We start from the raw sequence: 27,315 nt of genomic DNA on the forward strand, positions 1-27,315 counted from the left end.
GGAGGGGGTGGGGCCTTGGTATGTGTCACACTTTATGGGGGCAAGACATGATTGCAAGAGGGACTTTATCTAACAATTGCAATCAGTGTAACCTGGCTTATTGTACCCTCAATGAATCCCCAACAATAAAAAAAATAAATAAATAAATTTCAGAGGTACTACACAGTACAGTAATTTTTTCTTTTATTTTACAATCTATGACATTATTCGTGACTGAGACCAACCCTACTATGTAACAAAGACGTGAGGTACTATAAAGTTGGTGAACCTCTGGCCTCCTAAATCAGCAGAGGATGCTAAAACATGATCTGAAATAGAATGTGAACAGATCTGGCAAAATCAGCACGATAGTTAAAATAAAGGGGAAGGATGTACTGGTAACTGTTTCCAAACAAATAATTATTTATTTATTTATTTATTTTGAGACAGTCTCACTCCATCACCCTCAGTAGAGTGCTATGGCATTACAGCTCACAGCAACCTGAAACTCTTGGGCTTAAGCAATTCTCTTGCCTCAGCCTCCCAAGTACCTGAGTAGCTGGGACTACAGGCGCTCACCACAAGACCTGCACAACACTTGGCTATTTTTGTTGTTGTTGTTGCAGTTATTGTTGTTGTTTAGCAGGCCCAGGCCACATTCAAACTCAACAGACTTGGTGTAGGTGGCCAGTACCCTATTCACTGAGCTAGGGGCCCCAAGCCACCACACTAACTTTTCTATTCCTCTGAGGGTAGCAAACATACTAGGAAAACAAAACAGAGATCTACCCACCTTGCGGTGACTGAAAGGAAAGATTATACAGACCTTTTTAATTGAGCTAGAATGCCAATGAAACATTCAATTCCTAAACAATAGAATACAGATTCTGAGGACAAGAGAGGCAGCCCAATGGTGAGGGAGGGAGGAATGGTAATTCTCCTTGCTATTGGTGGAGAGAGAGAAAGGGAATCTGTAGAAATTTCCACCTTCCTCTAAAGAACAGAAAAAAATAATAGGATGTACCAACCAACTAACAATATACCCAGTGGGGCCAGACAGCATAGAAGCTATCTGAAAACATGCTTCATTAGAGTCAAAATTTTACTTTCCTCAGGCAAAATTATTTTTAAAATTCTGTTCCATAGCCAAGTTTTCATGTTTTCAGATTTTCCTCATCCATAACTGATTAATTGGTATTTCCAGATAAAAATAAGAACTTAAACTATTCAACAATCCCAATGATCAGAAGTTCTCAGGGCTGCAACTTGCAATTAAGAATATGTTACCCCCACTCCAGGAACAAAAAGAGCTAAAACAAAAATACACCGAGTCTTTCTCAAAACCAAAATTATAATAAAATATTGGGGAAACTGTGTTACTGCCCATAAGGTTACTACACATAGTGTACTTATAGAAGTATGCTTACAAATCTCTACCAGATAGGATAAAATGCCAATCAAAAAGTGTGCTTATCTTACTGAAAACTGTCCCTGCAATATCAAACCCAAATCAGCATCCATTATCTTAAATGACATTATTAGACTATCTCAAATAACCAAGAAAAAAAATAAAAGGAAATCGTGTATATGGTGACCTCAAACAATTTTAAATCCAAAATCATTTGAGGAGACTGTTAGGCCCACCTTAGGCCTAACAAAACAAAGTAGCAAACCGCCACCAGTCTGAAACAGAACAGTACAGCACATACTGGATCTTGTTATTAAGCACAGCACATACCATGGGTAATACACAGTATTCTCATCAATTTCATATACTTAGGCAATAGACTTTTAAGTTCCTAGAAAATTGTTCCCCAAAGTTTAGTGACCTTAATTAAAGTATTGCAATTCTAAGAGCCAAAGAAAACAAACATATACAAGCCATAATATACTTAGTTAAAATGACAATGAAAAAAATCAAAGAATGTTGATACACAACGATTAAAGATGGCTAAGTTCACAGGCATTCTTTTATGCTTTTAGGTATGTCTGAAATTTTCCATAATACATTTTTTTCTTTTTTAATGAAATGTCATTGACAGTAGGTCAAATTTTAAGTCCAAAACACTGAGTTTTTTTAATTAATATGTAAGAACTCTATGAAAGACGGAATCAATCACATTTTGCATAAAAGAAAATTAAGAACCAAAGGGATAAATGCTCCTGCTCAAGATCGTACAGGAGCTAAACTGAGATTCACAACCAAAGGAAGGAGGAAGAGAGAAAGGGAAAAAATTTTTTTAAAAGGAAGGCAATAGAATGTTAAAGGAAAAACACCACCATTGCATTAATAATGTATAAAAGACAAAATTAAACAAATAAAATCTCTCAAAAATTTCACAAAGTTGAAAGATTCCCATAAAAGTATTCAATAACAAATATTCAAGGAAAAAAAGAAAAAATACAACTATATTTTAAAACTTACAACTATTCTATACCTGTAAGTGCTATGTATTTTACTCTAGCTGCAACATTCCAAGTCCTGAACCTCTGAAACATATTCTCTAATTAATCCTTTATTATCTACACTGCCAGGGTACATATCTTAGAAACTGAAATCCACAGGAAAAATTCCATTTCAGCCATGCTGCTAAATGTATATGTTTTATATATATATATGTGTGTATTTATATAGTTTTATACATATGTGTGTGTATAACTTCCCAAAACCTTGATTTAGCCATCAAACCACAAGTTAGAAAAAATTAAGAAAAGCCTCTAGGCTCAGCACCTTAGCTCAAGCAGCTAAGGCGCCAGCCACATACACCAGAGCTGGTGGGTTTGAATTCAGCCTGGGCCTGCCAAACAACAATGACAACTACAACCAAAAAATAGCCGGGTGTTATGGCAGGTGCCTATAGTCCCAGCTACTTGGGAGGCTGAGGCAAGAGAATCGCTTAAGCCCAGGAGTTGGAGATTGCTCTGAGCTGCGATGCCATGGCACTCTACCCAAGGTGACAGCTTGAGGCTCTCTCTCTCAAAAAAAAAAAAAAAAAAAAAGCTTCTAAAAACATGTCACAACATATTAAAGAAGTATATATTACATACTTATATAATCCAGAAGAATTTAACATATATTCATTGTATTTTAAGTTCACTACACAAATGTATTACTCCAACACTCCAGTGTCACAGCAAGCAACTAAAAATAATACTACAGGCAAGAAAATCCATTTTAATGTACATTGACCTCAAAGAATGCTAGTTTCCTTTATTATATCTCATTTTTTTATGAACTTCAGAATTTATTTAAATGGAGAAGCTGTCTAAGCTCGGCATAGCACAGTAGGCTGAGGCTGGCGGGTTTGAACCAGGCCCAAGCCAGCTAAACAACAACTGCAACAAAAAATAGCCAGATGTTATGGCGGGCAGCTGTAGTCCCAGCTACTTGAGAGGCCGAGACAAGAGAATTGCTTAAGCCCAAGAGTTTGAGGTTGCTATGAGCTGTAACACCACAGCACTCTACCGAGGGCAACACAGGAGACTCTTGTCTCAAAAACCAAATAAATAAATAAATAAACAAACAAACAGGAGGCAAAAGAAAATTTAAAAAAATAACATCTATGATAAAGTAACCAAAAGGCAGGTAGTGTATGTCTCATCCTTCCCTCTGCAGGAGAGGGACTACAGGCAGCCTGGACACACCTTCAATTCCTGAATTCTAAACTTCATTGTATAAAATGCCACTTTAGGCTCGGCACCTGTAACTCAAGTGGCTAAGGTTCCAGCCACACACACCAGAGCTGGCGGGTTCGAATCCAGCCCAGGCCTGCAAAACAGTAATGACAACTACAACCAAAAAATAGCCGGGCATTGTAGCGGGCACCTGTAGTCCCAGCTATTCCGGAGGCTGAGGCAAGAGAATCGCTTAAGCCCAGGAGATGGAGGTTGCTATGAGCTGTGAGGCCACAGCACTCCACCCAGGGCAATAGTTTGAGGCTCTGTCTCCAAAAAAAAAAAAAAAATGCCACTTTAAATATGTATTAGAACCCTCAGCCCAAGACAGGTTTTCAAATCTGAAAGGTCACAGGAGGACGGAACAGAATGTGCAGCCGTGGTCCCCAGGTATTCTGGGTGAAGACTGCACAGTTAAAGACACAACTGCACAACTAGTAGCTTTTAACAAATCATTTAAATCCACATGTTTTAAGATCCTAAAACTGCCACTTCTATAATATTTCTAAATTTTGCTGAACTTAACTGTAAATTTATATTCTTTCTTATTTTTTTTCAATTGAGATAGAGTCTCACTTTGTCACCCTGGGTAGAGTGCCATAGCGTCATAGCTCACAGCAACCTCACACTCTTGGGCTCAAGCAGTTCTCTTGACTCAGCCTCCCTAGTATCTGGGACTATGGGCACCCACTACAATGCCTACAATGCCTGGCTATTTTGTTGTTGTTTTGTTTTGTTTTTGTTTAGCAGGCCTGGACCAGGTTCAAACGCAGCAGCCCCATAGCATGTGGCCGGCGCCCTAACCACTGAGTTGTGGGTGCCCCGCCTGTGAATTTATATTATTAATCTTTTTTTATATTATGTTCTAAATCTTGATGAATAACTGTAATAAATGTAAGGATATGTTCTCAGTGCCCAGGCCAGCAGCTCCAAGGCATACTCTAGCCCACATGGCCCCTTCTTCCTTGCTCTAACTTTGCCCCCTGGCTAACCTGAAGAAAGTGAATTCTCCAATCATCCAGTTTTCTATCTTTATATCTGGTAAATTAATTTAAAAAAATTAGCCCTTTGCAGCAGCTTTCAATAGTAGGTAACCATTGAAGATTTACGAGGACCAGAAAAGACAATACGGATAGTGCCTATGTTGAGGTTTCAAAACCCTTTTCAATAACTTGAAAACTTAGGTTATGTTTTTGTTTTTGTTTTTTAGAGACATAGTCTCACTTTATTGCCCTAGGTAGAGTGCCAAGGCATCACAGCTCACAGCAACCTCCAACTCTTGGGCTTAGGCGATTCTCTTGCCTCAACCTCCTGAGTAGCTGAGACTACAGGCGCCTGCCACAATGCCCAGCTATTTTTTGTTGCAATTTGGCTAGGGCCAGGTTCGAACCTGCCACCCTCAGTATATGGGAAGTTTTTTTCACCTTTTCAGTAACTGGCCTGAAAATACTAAATTTTAAAAAAGTTAATGTTGACCAGGCGTGGTGGTTCACGCCTGCAAACACAGCACTCTGAGAGGCCGAGGCAGGTGGATTACTTGAGCTCAGAAATTCAAGACCATCCTGAGCAAGAATGAGATCCCACCTCTACTAAAACTAGAAAAACTGAGGCAAGAGGATAACTTGAGCCCAAGAACTTGAGGTTGCTGTGAACTATAATGCCACAACACTCTAGTTGGGATCCCAGAGTGAGACTCTGTCTCAAAAAATAAAAAGTTAACGTTTACATCCATATAACCTCCTGTATTGCCTTAAAATCTTTTGAAATTCAGTCTTTTTGACCTCAAAATAAATTTTTAAATTTTAAGACCACTGAAATTCTGCAAACAGACATATTATGCTTATTTGAAATGTTAAAATTGTGCAGTAAACAAAACATTCTTGCCTACCCACCAACTGGACAGGCATCTATACTCTTGCCTATCTGTTTCCTAATACAAACATGGCCCCTCCTCAGTAACTTCTTCCCATTCTAATAAAAACAATGTCAAGCCCAAAAGAGCTACAGGAATCAGGACACGGGGTCTTCTCTACATTTTTTAACTACAAGACTAGATTCCTTAATGCAAGTGACCCTCTAAAACAGACATGACTTTGACCTCATTGCCAAAAAGAAAGATTTGTGTTTGTTCCTAGATGAAGAATGCTGCTTCCTTGTCAACCAATCTGAACTTGTCAGAGATAAGAAATTTGCTGAACAGGCTGCCAATCACCAAAGACAAAAACAGCTGGCAATCACGGTTTGACTCACAAAGGTGGCTCCCTTGGGTCTTACCTCTACTCCCCCCTCTACTTTCTATCTCCCTAGGTGAGATCCAGTTCATTCAGAACACCATTGGCACAACCCAACTTCTAAAAGAGGTTTGCTCAAGACAACACCACCAAAACCTTCCTAGCCCAAATAACTTCCCCCATAACCCAAAAACAGCTGGATCCCCCATCCAGTAGGCAGTAGTTTTGAGAGATTTCTGCACCCCCATTCCTTAAGATAAAAAGCGGCAAGTTATAGGAAAAGAATTCTCATAACCCTGACAGGAGTACAGCCATTTTAGAAAATGAGGTCAGAAACCAGCAATCCCTTCCCCAGATTCCTGGCTCAAGGCCAGAGTTCTTACAAATACCCTACCCATAATACTAGCCCTAAAGATACCCCCATAATTCTGACCCACACTAGAGAAGAGCCCCACGTGGTACTCCAGGCTCACTGCCCCATTTCAGCTATATTGATAAAGCTAAAAAAAAGCTTCTGCAACTATGGAAGCTGAGATGGCACCTGTTCCATCTCCATTCTGCTTTCCCCTCTATTAAAGTCTTTTCCAGTACAAAAAAATAAATTACATTGAACCTGACATTTCAAAGTAGGATATATTTTCAAACTTAGACATTAATTAGTATCCAAAACATCCTCACAGTTTTAAAAAATTTCACAACTGAAGTCAACATTTACATTTTATGACAAGGAAAATTTAGAATAAATGAAACCCGCAAAGTTATGCCAAAACTTTTCATTTTAACTATTTCTCAGTTTTTTCTAAATCTTTTCAGTAGCAAAATTACTAATTTAATTTTTTTCTTCCATATTTCTACCCTCAGACTAAGGCACTTTCTAATAAAGCCATGAAAAAAAAAAAAACGTAAGTAACAAAGATTAAAAATACAATTCATAGGCCAGGCACAGGGGCTCACACCAGTAATCCCAGTACTATGGATTGCCTGAGCTCAAGAGTTAGAGACCAGCCTGAACTAGAGCAAGACCCGGCCTCTAAAATAGCTGGGCGTTGTGGCAAGTGCCTATAATACCAACTACTTGGGAGCCTGAGGCAAGAGAATTGCCTGAACCCACGAGTCTGAGGTTGCCGTGAGCTATGATGCCATAGCACTCTACCAGGGCAACAAAGTTAGACTCTGCCTCAAAAAAAAATAAATAAATAAAATAAAATAAAAAATAAAAAAATAAAATAAAACAAAACAAAATAAAATAAAATAAAATTCATGCCAGTGTCTTGTGGCTCACACCTATAATCCCAGCACTTAGAGAAGCCTGGGCAGGAGGATCAGCTGCAGTCAGAATTTTGAAACCATCCTGGGCAACATAGAGAGATCTCATCTCTGGAAAATTTTTGAAAATAAGCCAGGTGTAATGGTGTGCCTGTATTCTCAGTTACTCAGAAGGCTGAGGAAGGTGAATTGCCTCAAGGTTACAGTGAGCTATGATTGCACCACTGTACTCCTCCACCCTGGGCAACAGAATGAAATATTATGTCTTTAAAAAAAAAAAACAAAACTATTCATAAGCCACAATTAGACAATATGATCAAATACTAAATACTAAGGAACTCTTAATTTCATTTGTTTCCTGATTCTAAGAGTAACAAAAAACTGATTCGTGGATATTTTAAACATAAACAAACTATCATGCACCATTTGACACATGGAAAAACTGATAGAATCAAACTGTGCAATGTTAAAACAATGATAAAGTTTTTTTTTGTTTTTTTGTTGTTTTTGTTTTTTTTTTTTTTTTGAGACAATCTCACTTTGTCACTCTCAATAGAGTGCTATGAAGTCCTAGCTCACAGCAACTTTATTTTTCTTTTTTCTTTCCTTTTTTTTCTTTTTGTTGTTTGAGACAAGAGTCTTACTATGTCGTCCTCGGTAGAGTGCCATTGCATCACAGCTCACAGCAACCTCGAACTCTTGGGTTTAAGCAATTCTCTTGCCTTTTCCTCCTAGTAGCTGGGATTACAGGTACCCGCCACAACCCCCGGCTATTTTTTGTTGCAGTTGTCATTGTTGTTTAGCAGGCCCAGGGCTAGGTTCGAACCTACCAGCCTCAGTGTATATGGCTGATGCCGTAACCACTGTGCTATGGGTGCTGAGCCAACTCACAACAACTTCAAACTCTGGGGCTCAAGCAATCCCCTTGCCTCAGCCTCTTCAGGAACTGGGAAAACAGGTGCCGCCAAAACAAGCAGCTGTTCTTTTTTGGAAACGGGAGTCTCGTTCTTTCTGGGTCTGGAACATGTGAGCTCAAGCGATCCACCCACCTCAGCCTCCAAAGTGCTAGGATTACAGGGGTTAGCCATCGTGCCTAGCATTGATAAATTTTAAAATAATTCATTTTCTCAAAGCTCATCACTGTTAACAATGTTTTGTGGTCATCATAATATAATTTGTTTTTTGTTTTTTTTTTTTTTTAAGAGACAGAGTCTTACTTGGTCACCCTCAGTAGAGTACCATGGCATCTTAGCTCACAGCAACCTCAAACTCTTGGACTCAAGCAATTCTCCTGCCTCAGCCTCCCAAGTAGCTGAGAAAACAGGTGCCACCAAAACGCCCAGCTATTGTTTTTTTTAGAAACAGGAGTCTCCCTCTTGCTCAGGCTGGTCTCAAATTTGTGAGGTCAGGCAATCCACCTGCCTCAGCCTCCCAAGTGCTGGGATTACAGGCGTGAGCTACCGAGCCCAGCCACAATCTAATTTTTTTTTCTTTTTTTTTTTTTTTTAATTAAATCATAGCTGTGTACATTAATGCAATCATGGGGCACCATACACTGGTTTTATAGACCATTTGACACATTTTCATCATACTGGTTAACATAGCCTTCCTGGCATTTTCTTAGTTATTGTGTTAAGACATTTAATTCTTGGCCGGGCGTGGTGGCTCACGCCTGTAGTCCCAGCGCTGTGGGAGGCCGAGGCGGGTGGATTGCCTGAGCTCAGAGGTTCGAGACCTCTATGTAACAGCGTGTGAGCCAGAGTAAGACCCCGTCTCTACTAACATCAAGAACCCGCCAGAGGAAGATAAAAAACAGTACTTCAAACAAAGAAGAATGAACAAGGAAGTTGAAATTAAAAATAAAAAAAAAAAAAAAAAAAATTTAAAAAAAAAAAAAAAAGACATTTAATTCTACATTTACTAAGTTTCACACATACCCTTGTAAGATGCACCCATAATCTAATTTTTAATAAATATAATTCTGGAAGAATGTAGTCATGTGGCCATTTTTTAAGAATCCTAATACTAGAATACAACTTCTATTAATATATTCACAGAATATAATGTAGCACACAGGATTCAAATTCAAACAACATGGGTCTAAATCCCATCCTCCTAAGACTTGAGCATCATTAACCATTCTAATCCTGTTTTCTTGTTATAAAACAGGTTTAATAAAGTACTTTCTCATAGAGTTGTTACCTGGTTTAAATGAAATAATCCTTGTAAAACACTTATATTGGCTGTATGTAATCAGTAGATTCAGTCACACACCATGGCTTACAGCCAGGTTGACTTCTACTATAACTGGATCATAGGACAAAGCATCAATTACAATCTTTCTTTCTGAAGCATCACTTAAATATTCATGCAAGTATATTCAAGCACTACAGAATAAGAAGTCAGTGTCTAACAATATAAACCTAGAAAAATATTTGATCAGGAGGCGCCTATAGCTCAGTGGGTAGGGCGCCGGCCCCATATACCAAGGGTGGCAGGTTCGAACTCGCCCCGGCCAGCTAAAACAGCAGTGGCAACTGCAATAAAAATAGCCGGGCATTGTGGCAGGAGCCTGTAGTCCCAGCTACTCGGGAGGCTGAGGCAAGAGAATCCCTAAGCCCAAGAGCTGGAGGTTGCTGTGAGCTGTGACGCCACAGCACTCTACCAAGGGCGACAAAATGAGCCTCTTGTCTCTGGAAAAAAAAAAAAAGAAAGAAAAACATTTGACCAATATGCTATGCTAAATTTAGAACCTGGCTAAACTGAAGAAGTCACCGTAGTATCTCAAATGCTTAATGTAAATAAGTCAACAGAACAGTTCCTGCAAAAAGAAATAGCTCCTAAATTTTTTATTTCAAAAACCATCTTGTCAATTTAAATGTAATATTTAAGAGACTAAGAAATGATTATCATTTGACTCACCACTATTTTGTCTGAAAAGTTTATCCCTTAAGGCCAGGCACAGTGGCTCAGACCTGTAATCCCAGCACTCTGGGAGCCTCAACTCAGGAGTTTGAAACCAGCCTGAGCAAGAGAAAGAACCTGTCTCTATTAAAAATAGAAAAACTAGCTGGGCTTTGTGGCAAGCGCCTGTAGACCCAAGTACTCCCAGGTACTCAGGAGGCTGCAGCACAGGGCTCACTTAAGCCCAATAGTTTGAGGTTTCTGTGGGTTCTGATGCCACAGCACTCTACCTGCCCAGGGCACAGAGTTTTGTCTCAAAAAAAAAAGTTTATCCCTTAGGCAAATGAAATGTTAAAGATAACACAATTCAGTAAAAATTATAAAGCTCTCTGTTAATAGAAATGAAATTTCTATGCAGGTTACTGGCATTCCATCTAAAAGACCAAAGACTTACAAAGAATTAAGATACAAAGAAATGCAGTATTTTGTTCTAAGATGTTTAAGTGGGTAGGAATTTTAAAAAATGGCTTCTTTTCCATTATCCTACGACACTCTACAATTTTGAAAGCTCAGAAAACATTTAATTATGAAAATTTAAAACATCCCCTCTACACACAAAATTTCCAATGAAGAAATCTATATTTTATTTTGGTAATGCAGGGTTGCTTTCTGAGAGGAAAACTACTCACCTGCCTATAAACATTTGGGAAAGAAGAAAAATTACAAATTTTCTTTCCCTGCAGTTTCTTTACTTATCTACACTAAAACTCTATTACCTGGAATTATCTGAGGTATTCCTCAGGAAATAATTTGGTCAATTGTAGCCTAAATTGGTCCCACATTATTCACCAGCTATCATTAATAAATACCTATCATTTTGTTATACAGTCCCAGCAAGAAAATGAATTAATATAATCTAAAAACTATCACTTTATGAAAGCCTACTAATATAACGATATACACTTTCCAACGTAGGACTGAGCATGAACCTGCAAGAAAGGAAAATCCCTAAGAGCCTGAAGTGAAAAAATAGAAAAATACTAAGTATCTGGACTGTTACTACAACTGCGGAAGGAACAAGGAATAGGAAGCTAGTAACCCAGGGGCCTGAATTTTAATGCCTATGTAGAAATACAAAGTATTCATTCAAGGTGGGGAATCAGAAACAAAATCTCCATATAAATATGGATCCTCATATGGTACAAAAGGTTGTAAATACAGGTTCCTCAAAAGTAAAAAAGCAGATTCTTTTCCTACCAAAAACCTTATCCACTGTTCCAGGGAAATTACAAATAACTACTGTTTGGCTGGACTACTGATTTTGCTTTTTAAGTTTCCCCTGAGATGATAAAATTCTGGGATACTCTTCACATAGGTTTGGAAGTCCAAATTTACACTACAGCATGAACACCAAGCCCTATCTCTACTCTCAGTCTGTGCATGGTAGCTCATGCCTGAAATCCTAGCACTCTGGGATGCTGAGGCAGGTGCATCTCTTGAGCTCAGGAGTTTGAGACCAGCCTAAGCAAGAGTGAGACCTAGTCTCTTTTTTAAAATTTTTTTAAAAATTAGCCTAGTTTTGTAGCGAGTACCTGTAGTCTCAGCTCCTCGGGAAGCTAAGGCAGAAAGTTGGCTTGAGCCCAGGAGTTTGAGGTTGCTGTGAGGTAGGTTATGCCATGGCACTCTAGCCTGGGCAATAGAGTGAGACTATGTCTCAAAAAAGAAAAAAAAAGAAAAAGAAACCTCTGCTCTCATGGAACATATACAGTAGTCCCCCACTATCTTAAAGGAAACTACAGATAAACCCTATATACACTGTTTTTTCCTGTATTTACATACTGATGATAAAGTTTAATTTACAAATTAGGTATAGTAAGAGATTAACAACAATAACTAATAATAAAACAGAAAAGTTGGAATGAACAGATTATCAATGAATCACGATAGTTTGATTTATAATTTTTCAACTATGCAATGGTGTGAAAGCTATACACCTTCAGCACACTTCTTGACTTAACAATGTGGATACATCCCAATAAAACCATCATAAGTGAAAAGCTAAAAATATTATAAGTAGACAGTACCTTTCCATTTATATTTTCAATTTAGGATGGGTTTAACCAGACATAATCCCACCATAAATCAAGGAGTATCTAATAATGTTCACAATTTCATAAATGTAAGAATCACTCTCACTGTAAATTTTAGCAACCTCAGCATACAATGTTTTTCCTTTCCTTACAGGTTGAGAACTTTCACTTTACTTAAAGGTAGTACTTCACAATTTCTCTTTGGCACATCCAAATTGCCAGCATCATTACTCTTGCACTTTGGGGCCAATATTATGTAAAATAAGAGTTACTTGAACACAAGCACTGTGATCTGATACCTAAAAGAGCTACTAACAGGCAGGTTCATGCTTGCTTCAGCAACACATATACTAAAATGGGCAGGTAGCACATACATAGAACACAGATACACTGGAAAGTGATGATTCACATCCCAGGTTAAGACGGGAAAGGATGGTGTGAGACTTCATCACTCTATTCAGAATATGCAATTTAAAACTCATGAATTATCGGCTCGGTGCCTGGGACTCAAGTGGCTAAGGCACCAGCCACATATACCTGAGCTGGCGGATTCGAATCCAGTCTGGACCCGCCAAACAATAATGATGGCTGCAACAAAAAATAGCCAGATGTTGTGGCGGGCGCCTATAGTTGCAGCTACTTGGGAGGCGGAGGCAGGAGAATCACTTGAGCCCAGGAGTTGGAGATTGCTGTGAGCTATGATGCCATGGCATTCTACCCAGGGTGACAGCTTGAGGCTCTGTCTCAAAAAAAAGTTTAAAAAAACTTATGAATTATCTGTAGAATTTCGAACTTAATATTTTTGAACCCTGATTTCACCGTAAGTAACTGAAACTGCAGAAAACAAAACTGCAGATAAGGAAGGACCACCATAATGGAGGGAAATGAACAATAAGCAAAATACATTAAATCACATAATATGTCAAAAGATAAATGTATATTAAAAATAAACCAGGCAGCTCGGCGCCTGTGGCTCAAGCGGCTAAGGCACCAGCCACATACACCTGAGCTGGCAGATTCAAATCCAACCCAGGCCCACCAAACAAGGATGGCTGCAAACAAAACATAACCAGGCGTTGTGGCGGGCGCCTGTAGTCGTAGCTACTTGGGAGGCGGAGGCAGAAGAATCGCTTGAGCCCAGGAGTTGGAGGTTACTGTGAGCTGCAATGCTATGACACTCTACCCAGGGCAACAGCTTGAGGCTCTGTCTCAAAAAAGAAAAAATAAAATAAATAAAATAAAAATAAACCAGGGGAGCGGCGCTTGTGGCTCAGTGAGTAGGCGCAAGCCCTATATACAGAGGGTGGAGGGTTTGAACCCAGCCCCAGCCAAACAAAAAAATAGCCAGGCATTGTGGTGGGCACTTGTAGTCCCAGCTACTTGGGAGGATGAGGCAAGAGAATCGCCTAAGCCCAAGAGCTGGACGTTGCTGTGAGCTGTGACGGCATACCACTCTACCAAAGGTGACAAAGCGAGACTCTATCTCTAAAAAATATATGAATAAATAAATAAATAAACCAGGGAAAGGGGATATGAAGGGGGTGTGGGGGTTGGAGGTGGAGAGAGGAGTCTAAAAAGAGGTTAAATTTCCACAAACTAATCTACACAGGATTCACACAAATAAAAATACCACTAAAAATCAGCTCACATTACAAGAGTCTCGTAAACAATCCCACAGAGATAGCATATAACTTAACTATTAGACAGCAATAAAAGCATGTTTGAATAAAGGTAGAAAAGAATGAAGATAGTAAAACAAAAAATTGAAGATTCTACTTTTTTTACTTTTTTGAGACAGTAGTCTCACTTTATAGTCCCAGCTAGAGTGCAATGGAGTCATCATAGCTCACTGCAACCTCAAATTCCTGGGTCATGTGATCCTCTGCCTCAGCCTCCTGTTTAGTTAAGACTACAGGCATGTGTCACCAAATTTGGCTAATTTTTTCCATTTTTGGTAAAGACAGGGTCTCACTTTTGCTCAGGCTGGTCTCAAACTCCTGAGCCCCAAGGATCCTCCCACCTCAGCCTCCCAGAGTGCCAGGATTACAAGTATGAACTACCATACCTGGCCTAGAAGATTTATTTTTAAAAAAGACCACTCAGATATAATGATGCCACTGCACTCTAGCAATATTGTCTCCGAAAGTGAAAAAAAAAAAAAAAAAAAGACTAGCTCAATGGGAAATAACTGAATCCAGAAAAACCAGTCAACTCATTTTTGACAAAGGTACCAAGACAATTCAATGGGTAAAGATTATTCAACAAACGGCACTGGAACAACTAGATATTCACATACCAAAAAATGCACACATTATATAAAAATTACAGTAGAGTCTCCAGAGTTGACCACCTCCCTACTACACTGACCACCTCCTTAAGTTTGACTTCATTTTCACCAAAGTACATGGGCATGTGCCTATGTACATATCAGTACAGGAGTTCCTTATGTTGACTACCTCCTATGTTAACCAGTTTGTTACAGTCTCTCGGGAGGTCACTTACAGAGGTTTTATTGTATTTCCAAATGAATCATAGGCCTCAATGTAAGAGCTAAAACTAGAAAGTGTTGGGTGGTGCCTGTGGCTCAGTGAGTAGGGCGCCAGCCCCATATACCAAGGGCGGCAGCTTTGAACCCGGTGCCAGACAAACTACAACAAAAAAATAGCTGGGCATTGTGGCAGGAGCCTATAGTCCCAGTTTCTTAGAAGGCTGAGGCAAGAGAATCACCTAAGCCCAAGAGCTAGAGGTTGCTGTGAGCTGTGACGCCATAGCACTCTACCGAGAGCACCAAAGTGAGACTCTGTCTCTAAAAATTGAAAAAAATTCAGGTAAAAGTGGACTGACACAGTTCAAGCCTTTGTTGTTCAAGGGTTAACTAAATACCTCAATAAAGCTGTTTTTTTAAAAAAGTTCCTTATTAAATTCTCATCTAAGAAGTACATTAAGTATACTGCACAGCAAATAAGGCTATGTAGAAACAAAAAAAAAATTAAACAGTAATGTTGGAATATGACAGTTTTAACTATTTGAAATTATAGCTGCAAGTTGAGCATCCCTAATCCAAAAATTTAAAATCCAAAACGCTCCAAAATCTGAGTTTTGAGTGCTGATGTGATGCTAAAAGGAAATGCTCATTAGAGCATTTCAGATTTTGAATTTTCAAATTAGGAATACTCAAGTGTTAAGTATAATGCAAATATGTCAAAATCCAACAAAATCTGAAACATTTGTGGTCCTAAGTATTTCAGGATAGTGATACTCAACCTGTATTACAACAACAGAAAATAAATATAATAGTGCTTATTTAATACATCATGCATTATATTTCACATGCTTATAAGTATAGTCAGCCCTCCTATCCAAGGATTCAGTAATCACAGATCAAAAATATTTAAAAAAATAAACAGAAAATAATACAAAATTTTTAAAATACGGTATAACAATTTATATAGCATTTACACTGTATTGGGTATTATATCTAGAAATTATTGAAAGTACATGGGAGGATGTGGGAAGGTTATGTGTGTGTGTGTGTATATACATATATATATGCCTTTTTTTTTTTTTTTTTTTTTTTTGTAGAGACAGAGTCTCACTTTATGGCCCTCGGTAGAGTGCCGTGGCCTCACACAGCTCACAGCAACCACCAACTCCAGGGCTTAAGCAATTCTCTTGCCTCAGCCTCCCAAGTAGCTGGGACTACAGGCACACGCCACAACGCCCGGCTATATTTTGGTTGCAGTTCGGCCAGGGCCGGGTTTGAACCCGCCACCCTCGGTATATGGGGCCCGCACCCCACCGACTAAGCCACAGGCGCCACCCTATATATGCCATTTTTTATACAGTACTTGGGCATCCAAAGATTTTAGTACCCTAGGGGGTCTTGGAACCAATCTTCCATGGATACCAGTGGAAAACAATACTATATTATCTATACACTTTACAAGAAGAATAGTTAACACTGCTGTTTACCTATCCAGCATCCATTCATCCTTTCAACTTCTTAGCCAGACTTTTTTCAGGTATCCACCCCTCCCTGTACAGCCCAATTTTTCTTTAAAGAAAAATTGATTCTATTCTTAGGTGTAGAAATTGATCCTAGTTCACTTAAGCCAATCAACACATTTCAATGGCCACAGTCTTGGCTTGTTGGTCCATTCAGTACTCTCATTTATAAAATTATCACAGAAAGGCTCCCCTTTCAAGAAATGTGAAGAATACCTGTGGCCCCAACTGCCACTGTCTGCCCTCCTACAACCATGAGACAATAGCAACAGATTATACCTGACCTCATAGAAAGCAGAACAGAAACAAAAAAAACTAGGTCTTCAATATTATTGTGTTACTTTAAGTCTTGCTCTACCTTTGGACTTTCAGTTAAATGAACCCATAAATCTTTTTTATTGTGCTCACACCAGTGAAGTTTTCTATTATAAAATGAATTACAAATTGATATGAGGTTGGAGGAGGGACAGAAAGCTCGTTAACAAGCATGTTTTTAGAATGGATTACTCTTAACCCTTAAGTTTATAATGGGAAGTATTCAGAAGGAAATAATTTTAGATAATACACACATCAGAATAAAAACCCAGTGAATGATTATTTTTCTACTAAAGGTTCATATGAAAACCTGAAAAGTAACTACCCAGGATTTTATATGGCCTGAACAGTATTTTTGAGTTCTTTTGACATTTAAAATTATTTTTATCTAGATTTCTAACTTTTCCTGAAAAATTAAAAAGTAAGACACCATTGAGCCCATGTTACTGCAAGACAACAATAAGCTGGGACAAAATAGCAACTGCTTCTTTAAGTCTACAAAATGCACTTTGTACATAGTCAATACAAATGAAGCCTTTGTGTGATCTGCTTTACATATTTAGTTTGCACCATTAGTATTTAGCAGGATATATGTCAAATGCCATACAATAGGTAAGAAAAACTTATATTATAGCTTTGAAGCTTTTTTTTTTTTGAGATAAGAGTCTCACTCTCTTGCCCAGGCTAGAGTGCGATGGCATCAGCCTACCTCACAGCAACCTCAAATTCCTGGCTTCAAGTGATCCTCCTGCCTCAGCCTCCTGAGTAGCTGGTACTGCAGGCAGACACTACAGCACCCTGCTAATTTTTCCACTTTAGTAGAGATGGAGTCTCACTCTTGCACAGATTGGTCTCAAACGCCTGAGCTCCAGGGAGCCCCTTACCCTGACCTCACAGAGTGTTAGGATTACAGGTGTGAACCACCATGCTTAGACACCCATCTTTTCACCTTTATATTTACAGTCAGTCCTCCAGATTCTTGAGTTCTGTACCCATGGACTCAACCAATTGCAGATTAAAAATATTGGGGAAAAAAATTCCACAAAGTTCTAAAAAGCAAAACTTGAATTTACCACACACTGAGTACACTAAGTCCAGATGAATAAATGATGTACAGGCACAGTGTTAAGTATTATAAGTAATTGAGAAATGATTTAAAACATAAGGGAGGATGTGCATAGCTTATGTGCAAACACACACCATTTTATATAAGGGATTTAAGCAACCAAAAATTTTGGTATCCATGCTGGGTCCTTGGTGGTCCACAGACACTAAAGGATGACTATAGTTATTTTAAAAAAAAAAACATATTTGTCACCAACCTATGGGAAAGACTATTTTTGAATAAATAGCATTGAATTCCTTTAAATACCTGATGGAGCCAACTCGGCAGCAAGTTCCTGAAAACATGGCAATATATTAACTGTGGTTCAAAAGTTTGACAAATTACTTCACATACAGATGAAGACAAAAGAAAAGTTTTAAATTGCCACAAGAAAAACATACAAGTTGACCAAAAGTTTTAAACACTTGAACACACTAGTGTACTATTAATCAAAATTTACCTGTAAAACAGATTTGCAAAAGAAATTACAAGAGAGGTAGTAAATTTCAAAGGAATTTATAACAGAGTTTTACGTCAAGCTACTTTAGCAAGTGTGAGAGGCAGCACTTTAAAGAAGGTCCTCTAGAAAAATTACATAGCTCTACCATATACTATTAAAATTTGGACAACTCTGGGTTGAGGGGAGGTTTAATTTTCATAGTACAAACTTTTTTTTTTTTTTTTTGGAGACAGAGTCTCAAGCTATCACCCAGGGTAGAGTGCCATAGCATCACAGCTCACAGCAACCTCAAACTCTTGGGCTTAACCGATTCTCTTACCTCAGCCTCCCAAGCAGCTAGGACTTACAGACCCACACTACAACCCCTGGCTATTTTTTGGTGGTAGTTGTCATTGTTGTTTGGCAGGCCCAGGCTGGATTCGAACCTGCCAGCTCCGGTGTATGTGGCTGGGACCCTAGCCACTGAGCTACAGGCACAGAGCCACAAACTTTATTATTTAAAGTAGCTAATATTTAATCATTAAAAAAGAATCAGTAAGATATATTTCTATTTTAATAACATGTCTAAAAAATAGGAAAGAGTTACAGTAGATATATAGTTTAAATTCACTAACGAACAATCCAGTATAGATAGGATAAGGGAGTAGCACACATGAAGCTTCAGTAACATTGGTAATATCCTGGTTCTTTAAATTTGATGGAAGTTTCAGAGTTTTATATTGCTATAAAATTTCATTACTTACATTTGTTACTCTTTTGTTTGTATCCCATTTTTCACAATTTTAGAAGTTTTAATCTAATATGCTGAATATAAAAAAAGTTAGTAATTGGCTCGGCGCCCGTATTTCAGCAGTTAGGGCGCTGGCCACATACATGGGGGCCGGCAGGTTCAAACCCAGCCTGGGCCTGCCAAACAACGACAATTACAACAGCAACAAAAAAAATAGCCAGGCCTTGTGGCAGGTGCCTGTAGTCCCAGCTACTTGGGAGGCTAAGGCAAGAGAATCACTTAAGCCCAAGTATTTGAGGTTACTGTGAGCTGTGATGCTATAGCACTCTACCAAAGGCAACATAGTGAGACTCTATCTCAGAAAAAAAAAAAAAAAAAAAGTTAATAATCAACTTTGCATCCACATTAAAAAAAAAAAAAACACTGCATGATCTGAGAAACATTTTTTACTTTTAATGTCTTTTTAAAGGAATTTTTAGAAACCCAGCTGAGTGTTAAATAAGAAGAAATAAAATGCTAGGCAATGGCTCATGCCTATAAATCTAGCACTCTGGGAGGCAGAGGCGGAAGATCCCTTGAGCTCCAGAGTTCAAGACTAGCTGAGCAAGAGCGAGATCCCATCCTTACCAAAATACAAAAATTAGCCGGGCACAGTGGTATGCACCTGTAATCCCAGGTATTTGGGAGGCTGAAGGAGGAGAATCACTTGAACCCAAGAGTTTGAGGTTGCTGTGCACTCTTATCTTTGAGGATACCACTACACTCTATCACAGAAAACAGAGGGAGGAGTAGGAGGAGGAGGGGAAGGGGAAAGGGAGAGGAGGAGGAAGAGGAAGAGGAAGAGAAGGAAGAAGAAGAAGAAGAAATAAAATCTTGACAATGATCTTTATGTCCTTACTTTGGGAAAGCAATGCCTAAGCTTCAAATACCTCCTTAGGGAAGCAAACAACTCTTGAAGATGAGATGTATTCCTGAAAAGACTGCCATTCCAAGAACCACCAAATTGTAGGCAATCTATTTAATCTTTCAATGCCTCAGTTTGCTCATCTATAAAATGGGATATATGTATTAAAAGAATTGTTAACTAGAAAGAAGAATTAACATATATAAAGCACCTGGCACACTGCCTGGTAGCTAGTAAGTGGATTGTAATAACTTTTTAAAAATCACCTTACTACTAATGTGTAACAATTTCTTCCTTTGAGTAGAATTAAAACTATGGCTGGGCGGCGCCTGTGGCTCAGTTGGTAGGGCGCCAGCCCCATATACCGAGGGTGACGGGTTCAAGCCCAGCCGCGGCCAAAATGCAACCAAAAAATAAAAAATAGCCGGGTGTTGTGGCGGGCGCCTGTAGTCCCAGCTACTTGGGAGGCTGAGGCAAGAGAATCGCTTAAGCCCAGGAGTTGGAGGTTGCTGTGAGCTGTGTGAGGCCATGGCACTCTACCAAGGGCCATAAAGTGAGACTCTGTCTCTACAAAAAAAAAAAAAAAAAACTATGGCTGACAACTATCAACTATGAAATATTTAGGTATAGCATTACTAACAACATTGAGATGGACTAACATTTCATTTCCCAACATTTCATTTCGAACGATTTTTTTTTTTTTTTTTTGTAGAGACAGAGTCTCACTTTATCACCCTCGGTAGAGTGTCATGGCATCACACAGCTCACAGCAACCTCCAACTCCTGGGCTGAAGCGATTCTCTTACCTCAGCCTCCCGAGTGGCTAGGATAACAGGCGCCCGCCACAACGCCCAGCTATTTTTTGGTTTGCAGTTCAGCTGGGGCCGGGTTTGAACCTGCCACCCTTGGTATATGGGGCTGGCGCCTTACCGACTGAGCCACAGGCGCCGCCCCATTTCGAACGATTTTACAAAGAATAATCAAGACACCAGATATCCATGAAAGAGCATAGAAAGTGTTGTAACAGACAATGGAAGGAGAGGAACTACTATCTAACCCTCCCAGCAACTTTCCCTTCCCTACATTTTTTTTTTTTTTTTTTTGAGACAGTCTCACTTTCTTGCTCTCTCCGTAGAGTGCCGTAGAATGCCATGGCGTCACAGCTCACAGCAACCTCAAACTCTATTTTTTTTTTTTTTTTTTTTTTACTGGGTGCCCTGCAGCTGTGAGAACTTCTCTTTTTTTTATTATTATTAAATCATAGCTGTGTACATTAATGCGATCATGGAGCACCATACACTGGTTTTATAGACCGTTTGACACACTTTCATTACACTGGTTAACATAGCCTTCCTGGCATTTTCTTAGTTATTGTGTTAAGACATTTATATTCTACATTTACTAAGTTTCACATGTACCCTTGTAAGAAGCACCGCAGGTGTAGTCCCACCAATCACCCTCCCTCCGCCCATCCTTCCCCCTCCCTCCTCTCCCTCTCCCCCTTCCCCCTATTCTTGGGCTTAAGCCATTCTCCTGCCTCAGCCTCCCAGTAGCTGGGACTACAAGCGCCAGCCACAATGCCCGGCTATTTTTTAGAGATAAGGTCTGACTCTGGCTCAGGCTGGTCTTGAACCTGTGAGCTTAGGGCAATCCACCACCAGCATCGGCCTCCTAGTCCCTTCCGTACATGACAAGAGAATGACACAGAAGAGGAGGTGTACATGAACATACTTTTCCCCTTCCTTCTAGGCAGTCAACTACTACCCTGCAAACATGCAGCTGAGGATTTAACCAATGACCTCATAAGGTCTACACAAGGCCTACAAATAGAGTATATACAAACTATTACTGTAGAATTTGGATTTTCTTTTAACAATAAAAACACAAGTGACTCACTTTTGGTTATCCACCCCCACAAGGCATATTCTAAAGAACAAAAGAGTTTGAATACTTCTATTGCCAAAGAATGTTGTATCTTAACATACAAACAACTAATTATGAATTATATCCCTACCACAGATTTCTGTTTATCATCAAAGGCACATGAGGATCAAAAAAAAGGGGGAAAAAATCAAAAAGGAATATTCTCGAGACTCTCTATTTTGAGGTAAAGGAATAGATCAATTTACTGTTTATCTCCTTCAGACTCACACACAAAAGGCCATACACATACAAAATCCCCCAAATGTTAATAACTGTTGAAGCTGGATGATGGATACTAGAGTTCATTACACAAATATATACAAAAATAGTCTATTTTTGTATATATTTAAACAATTCCACAATACACAGTAAAGTTTTCAAAAAATGAGTGTAAAGTCTGTAGGTATTTACATGTAAGTTCCCAGTACAGGTAGCATAAACTAGTAGAGAAATACACTATTGTTCAAAGCGTTCACACACAACAGTAAGCTACTTTCTTATTCTAGAAGTTGTACTGCAGGTGACCACACTGTTAGTATAGAAAGGTCTAAGGAAGGAAATAATTAACTGCCCTAAAATAAAACGAGCCTAACCTTGAAAACAAAGAGGTACAAGAGAAAGGTACTAAACAATTACTACAACTATTGTACACTTGTATTTGGTCCCATCTGTTATCTTCTAACACAGGTGGGCAGGTGGAAGAGGGGGGAAGTATTTTAAGGCCAAATTTCCTTTTGATTCTTTAAGTTGATGAGCAACAGAGGTTGGAATAAAGAAATCTAAACAGTTTCCATTAAAAACGACATCCATTTCTAAGAATGAAATAGGGGGAAAGTATTTCATAGCTCATTAAAGTAGTATAATTAGCAACTTCCAATAAGCAAGTACACTTTACTGCCAGACCAGAATTCACAAAACACATAAAGATTTTACACTTTCTGCCTCAATCCTTTTTTCAAATTGCCATTCAATTTGTACCAGATTACTTTAAAAGCAATCCTAAATTCATTCCAAAATTTCACTTTAATTAGTTACGTCTAAAAATAAAACTAGTCAAAATTAAAAATAAGTACTAATTGCAGCAAATTAATCTTGCATCAGCAATACAAACAAAACTTTTTATTTAACACATTATGATAAAACATAACTTAAGCAGACTCAAAGACTTATAATACTTCTTAAGTCCAAAGAAAGGTCCTAAGAACTTATTTAAAAGGTTAAAGAGAAATGCAGACTTAGAAATACATGCCAAGGGAAAAAAAAAGTATAATAAAGCCTCCACTGGAAACTTCTGCCCCCATACTTCCAAAGCAACAATTATGTCCTTAGCAAAAGTAATGTTCACTCTCACAAAACCTGGAGCACATAAGTTTGAATGATTGCCTTTAAACTGAAAAATACAAGATTGTTTCATTTAGGTCAGTAGAATTTTGTTTCTCTCCATGGAAAAAGCCATCATCAGTCTGAGCAAAGCACATGGCTCCAGCTTTAATATCTTGTTCCCCAACCCACTGAGAAGAGTATATGCTTATAAAATATTTATCTACTCACCAGGTTAAAGACTGTTTCAACAATATCCCTATTGGATACTTCTCCAACCTCTACCAATCCCGTCAACACGGCAAATTTCATTCTGATGCCCCTGATGGGGAGACCTGGTTTCAGAGGCAATGTACTCCCTTCAGTAGGGGTTTCTTCTCCTTTTCCTCCACCTCCCCCGTCATCACCTGTTGGTGGCGGGGAAGGGACACGATTGTCTTCACTAGCCATTGCTAGCTCACAAGAAAAGACAACTCGGAGTCACCCTGGGACAGCACTTGCTGCACTACTAATAAGCACAACACATGCAACGCAAACCGAAGTGGGGAGAGGGGTGTCTCTCTTCCAACTTGTGGAGAAACCCCAAAGCAGTTGATGTGTAAAGTCCTCGGCGTCGCCCTCCTCCTCTTGGAGAATATTTGTCCAATCTCTCTCCCCGAGGCTGACAACAACGCCAAACCCTATTGGAAGATTAGATATATGTTAAATAGGCTAGGTTTTGCTTTAGGGGGGTTCTGAGAAGAGGGAAATAGTTATTGTCCGTCAAGTAAGTTACTAAGAGCACCCCACTCCCGGCTACCAGCGTCTCCCCGGCTCCAAGCTGCGGGTGAAGACGAGTGCCTGAGGCCCCAGAACAGGTTCGCTCCTCCCCCACACTCGCAGGTTCTAGGCGCAGGACAGCCTCTCCTCACAGGTGCACAGAAAGAGGAACTGCCGCGGGGAAAGGAGAGGGCTGGGGAGAGACGGGGACCCCCCGGCTACCGAGGCCCCCACGGAGGTAGAAAGTTCCCCTCACCCAGGCACTCCGGACTCGTCCTCAGCCCCGCTAGGGAGCAGCTAGACCGAGGCGGCGGCGGAGATCCAGGGCAGGAAAAGGCGGGGGCAGAGGCGGTGATTATTCTCAACGCTCGGCCCAGGGGGAGGAGAGGAGTACCTCTGTCAGGCACCTGAGGTTCGACGGGGGGGGAGCGGAGGTGTGTGTGGTGGCAGGAAGGGAGGGGCCGGCGAGGAGGCCAGGGAGACCCGGCGACGACCGCAAGGAGAGGAGGGAGAACGGGGAGGTCGGTGCACCTGGTCGCAGCCTCCAAGTTTCCCTAGTCCACTCCCCGGGAGCCCGCGGCTGCACAGAACTCCCCGGTTTCCCGGCCTGCCCCACCCCTGCGCTCGGCCTTTGCAAAAATAGCCGCTACTGGCGCTAAGGACGCCGCGGTTGAGGCCGCTGAGGGTGGTGAGATGCTACTGCCACAACTCGCCCCGCCACAGCTGGTGCGGATATCCCTGTGGCCGCTGAAGCAGCTCCCGGCCGCCATGACAGCGCCGAGGGCTGCGGGCTCGGCGTGCGCGTGCGCGAGCGCGCGGTGCGCGCGGGCACGAAGGCGGAGGCCTCGGCGTGGCTGGGCGGGTAGGGGATTCGCGAGAGCGGCCTAGGTGGCCGGGAACTGGCTGGAGCTTGCTGACTGGACCGCACGTGCGCGCGGCCATTCGTGGGGCGCGCTTCTTTGGTAGCACCGCATGTGTCCTCGGCCGGGCGGGGAGCGACCTGTCCTCACAGGGACCGACTCTTTCTGCCCTCCCACCCTCGGACCGGGAAAGTCGCTTTGACAAGTGCTGAGGCGGTGATGCCGACGCTTCCAAGTTACCGCAGGGTAACTACGCGAGGGGACGTCGGGTAACGCAGAGGGAGCCCGCCCCACGTGGCCGAGGTGTCTCGTTAGACTCGGAGGAGGACACCTGAGGGACCCTATACGAGACAGGTGGCGGCGCTGGAGCCAGTGGGGCTGCTGTCCCTGTCCAAAGGGAGCCAAGAGTCCCACCCCTAGCTGCTTTCAGCTGCTGCCCGCCCGCTGGGCTCGGCAGAGACGTGGAAGGAGATTTCCACCGGGACGCCTCGGCAGCTGCCACCATTCGTTCGGAAGGGGAGAAGAGGCCGCACGGCTGGGGAACGGGACAGATCCCTCCCGGGCAGCTGCCGCCCCATCAAACCTCTCCCACATTCTGAGGGGCGGATTCCTCAGACAGCTGCCGGAATCGCGTGGGGGCGGGGCTCGCTGTCTGAGGACTTTTCCCTCCGAGATTTTCCAGTGTAGAAGTTAGGTTCTCCTTGTTCTCAGATTACTTTAAAAGATAAATGATATTAGGGTTGAAACTAGTACAGATCATCATACTCTAAGAATGCCCTTCCCCTCCACCATTTTTTTATTTCTTTCTTTTTTTTTTTTTTAGATACATAGTTTCACTTTGTCAACCTCGGTAGAGTGCTGGGGCGTCACAGCTCACAGCAACCTCCAACTCCTGGGCTTAGGCGACTTTCTTGCCACAGCCTCCCAACCCCTCCTCCCACTATTAACTGTTATTCCTGGTGCACTTGTGAAAGATAAATTTAGAGGAAAGTGGGTTTTCACCCTTATGATAGTCTTTGAGGTCATAAAACCTTTAAAAACAATGTTTACAGTACTCCTAACTCGCTAAACTAAAAGTGAAGCAAAAAGTGGGGTCAAATGAAAGTTAGGAAGAACTCTGGAGCAGTCTGAAGAAAAGTTATACTGGTTTGCAAGACAAAGTGGTTTCCTAAAGAAAGTTTTTTAAGATGGCCCTGAAAAGTAGACAATTTTAACTCTCATAGAAATTTGAGAAGGAGGCAACTTAAGACTGAAGAAGCAAAAGACTATCTTCTTTGTTATACCCTTTTAAAATACGAAAGAGAATTCAACTGCTCCAAATTTCATGTGGTTGCAAATGTTTGTTAAAGCTTTGTTTTCTCTAAGTTGGTTCGGATGTTAGAAAAATGAAGCAGACATTTTTCTAATGATTTAAGTTGCTAACTTTTACATTTTCAGGGTAAAGGGCAATGTCAGTAGCTTGCCCTTCCTGAAGTATCTGGGGAAAAAACACCTCAGGTTTATATATCAGATCTTTAAGAGAGTAAGTCTGTAATAAGGAGAAATAGGGTGTGCCTATAGGAGAGAAAAAAACTTCACTTGGCTTTTCAAACATTCGGTTTTTTTGTTGTTTTTTTTTTTTTTTTAATTGAGACAGAGTCTCACTCTGTTGCCCTAGGTAGAGAGAGTGCCATGGCATCATAGCTCATAGCAACCTCAAACTCTTGGGCTCAAGAGATCCTCTTGCCACAGCCTCCCTAGTAGCTGGGACTACAGGCACCCACCATGACACCCCAACTAGTTTCTTGATTTTTAGCAGAAACAGAGTCTTGCTCTTCTCAGACTTGTCTCTAACTCCTAAGCTCAGACAATCCACCCACCTTGGTCTCCCAGCGTGCTAGGATTACAGGCATGAGCCACTGTGTGCCCCTGCCCCAAACATTTCTAAACTATCAGCTTTTTTTTTTTTTTTTTGAGACAGAATCTCAAGCTGTCACCCTGGGTAGAGTATCCTGGTGTCAGTAGCTCACAGCAACCTCCAACTCTTGGGCTTAGTTTTTTTTCGTTTGTTTGGTTTTTTTTTAGTAGAGACGGAGTTGCGCCTTTTGCTCAGGCTGGTCTGTAACTCGTGAGCTCAAGCAAGCCACCTGTCTCAGCCTCCCAGAGTGCTAAGATTAACAGGTGTGAGCCACCGCACGGAGCAATCTCAGCTATTTTTTATAACTTTTCAATCTTCTGCTGTATGTTGCCCGTGGTTGCTATTAAAATAGTTGGCAAAAATTGGAAGTTCACTGCAGAAAGCATGGGGAAGGTAAAAGGGAAATCTGTTCACTTATAGACAAGGAAACTACAATAGCCATGGATTATCATTTAAGTGTACAATATAGAATCTTGGAATGTTTCAAGGTGAACTATCTGCCCATCAAATCTTAAGCTCCTTTATGGCACAATAGTATATATATCACATGTTATAGGTATTCAGTATTATTAGGATTGAGTTAAAACTCTAAAATAGCTTGCTTTAATTTTTCTGGTCTGAAAGCCCTTGCCTGAGTCTGTGCAACTACTACCAGTTAGGAAAATCCTGGAATAAAATGGGTATCTTAACATGGAAAGAAGTTATAGCGTTTGTTTTTATCTGTGGCACTATTAATGGAAGTTTTCTAGTTAAAAGCCTTCATATGAACTGTCAGCAGATGCGATTATAGGAGTGCCTTATTTATATTCCTGTACCATCCACCTATCCCTCCCCCCAGGAAGGAAGGAAAATATTACCTCCTATAAAGCCAGGCTCAAGTTTCCTGTCACCA

General features: G+C 40.6%; 1 protein-coding gene across 3 annotated transcripts in view; it reads right to left on the reverse strand.

Moving 5' to 3' along the window:
* The window catches only part of LRBA (LPS responsive beige-like anchor protein), a 791,645-nt gene extending 765,527 nt beyond the window's left edge, over nt 1-26,118 (reverse strand). For 2 of the 3 annotated variants that reach the window (XM_053582498.1, XM_053582475.1), the window contains exons 1-2: nt 23,923-26,117; nt 23,139-23,587 (exon numbers count right to left, since the gene is read on the reverse strand). In XM_053582498.1, the coding sequence (XP_053438473.1) occupies nt 23,139-23,357 (219 nt within the window). In that variant the 5' untranslated portion in view covers nt 23,358-23,587; nt 23,923-26,117. Of the gene's footprint in view, nt 1-23,138; nt 23,588-23,922 lie in introns of all 3 variants that reach the window. The other variant, XM_053582486.1, reaches the window with a different exon arrangement.
* Between the last annotated feature and the right edge of the window lie 1,197 nt (nt 26,119-27,315).

The sequence above is a fragment of the Nycticebus coucang genome, chromosome 1, assembly GCF_027406575.1.
Source record: "Nycticebus coucang isolate mNycCou1 chromosome 1, mNycCou1.pri, whole genome shotgun sequence".
Lineage (NCBI taxonomy): Eukaryota > Metazoa > Chordata > Mammalia > Primates > Lorisidae > Nycticebus > Nycticebus coucang.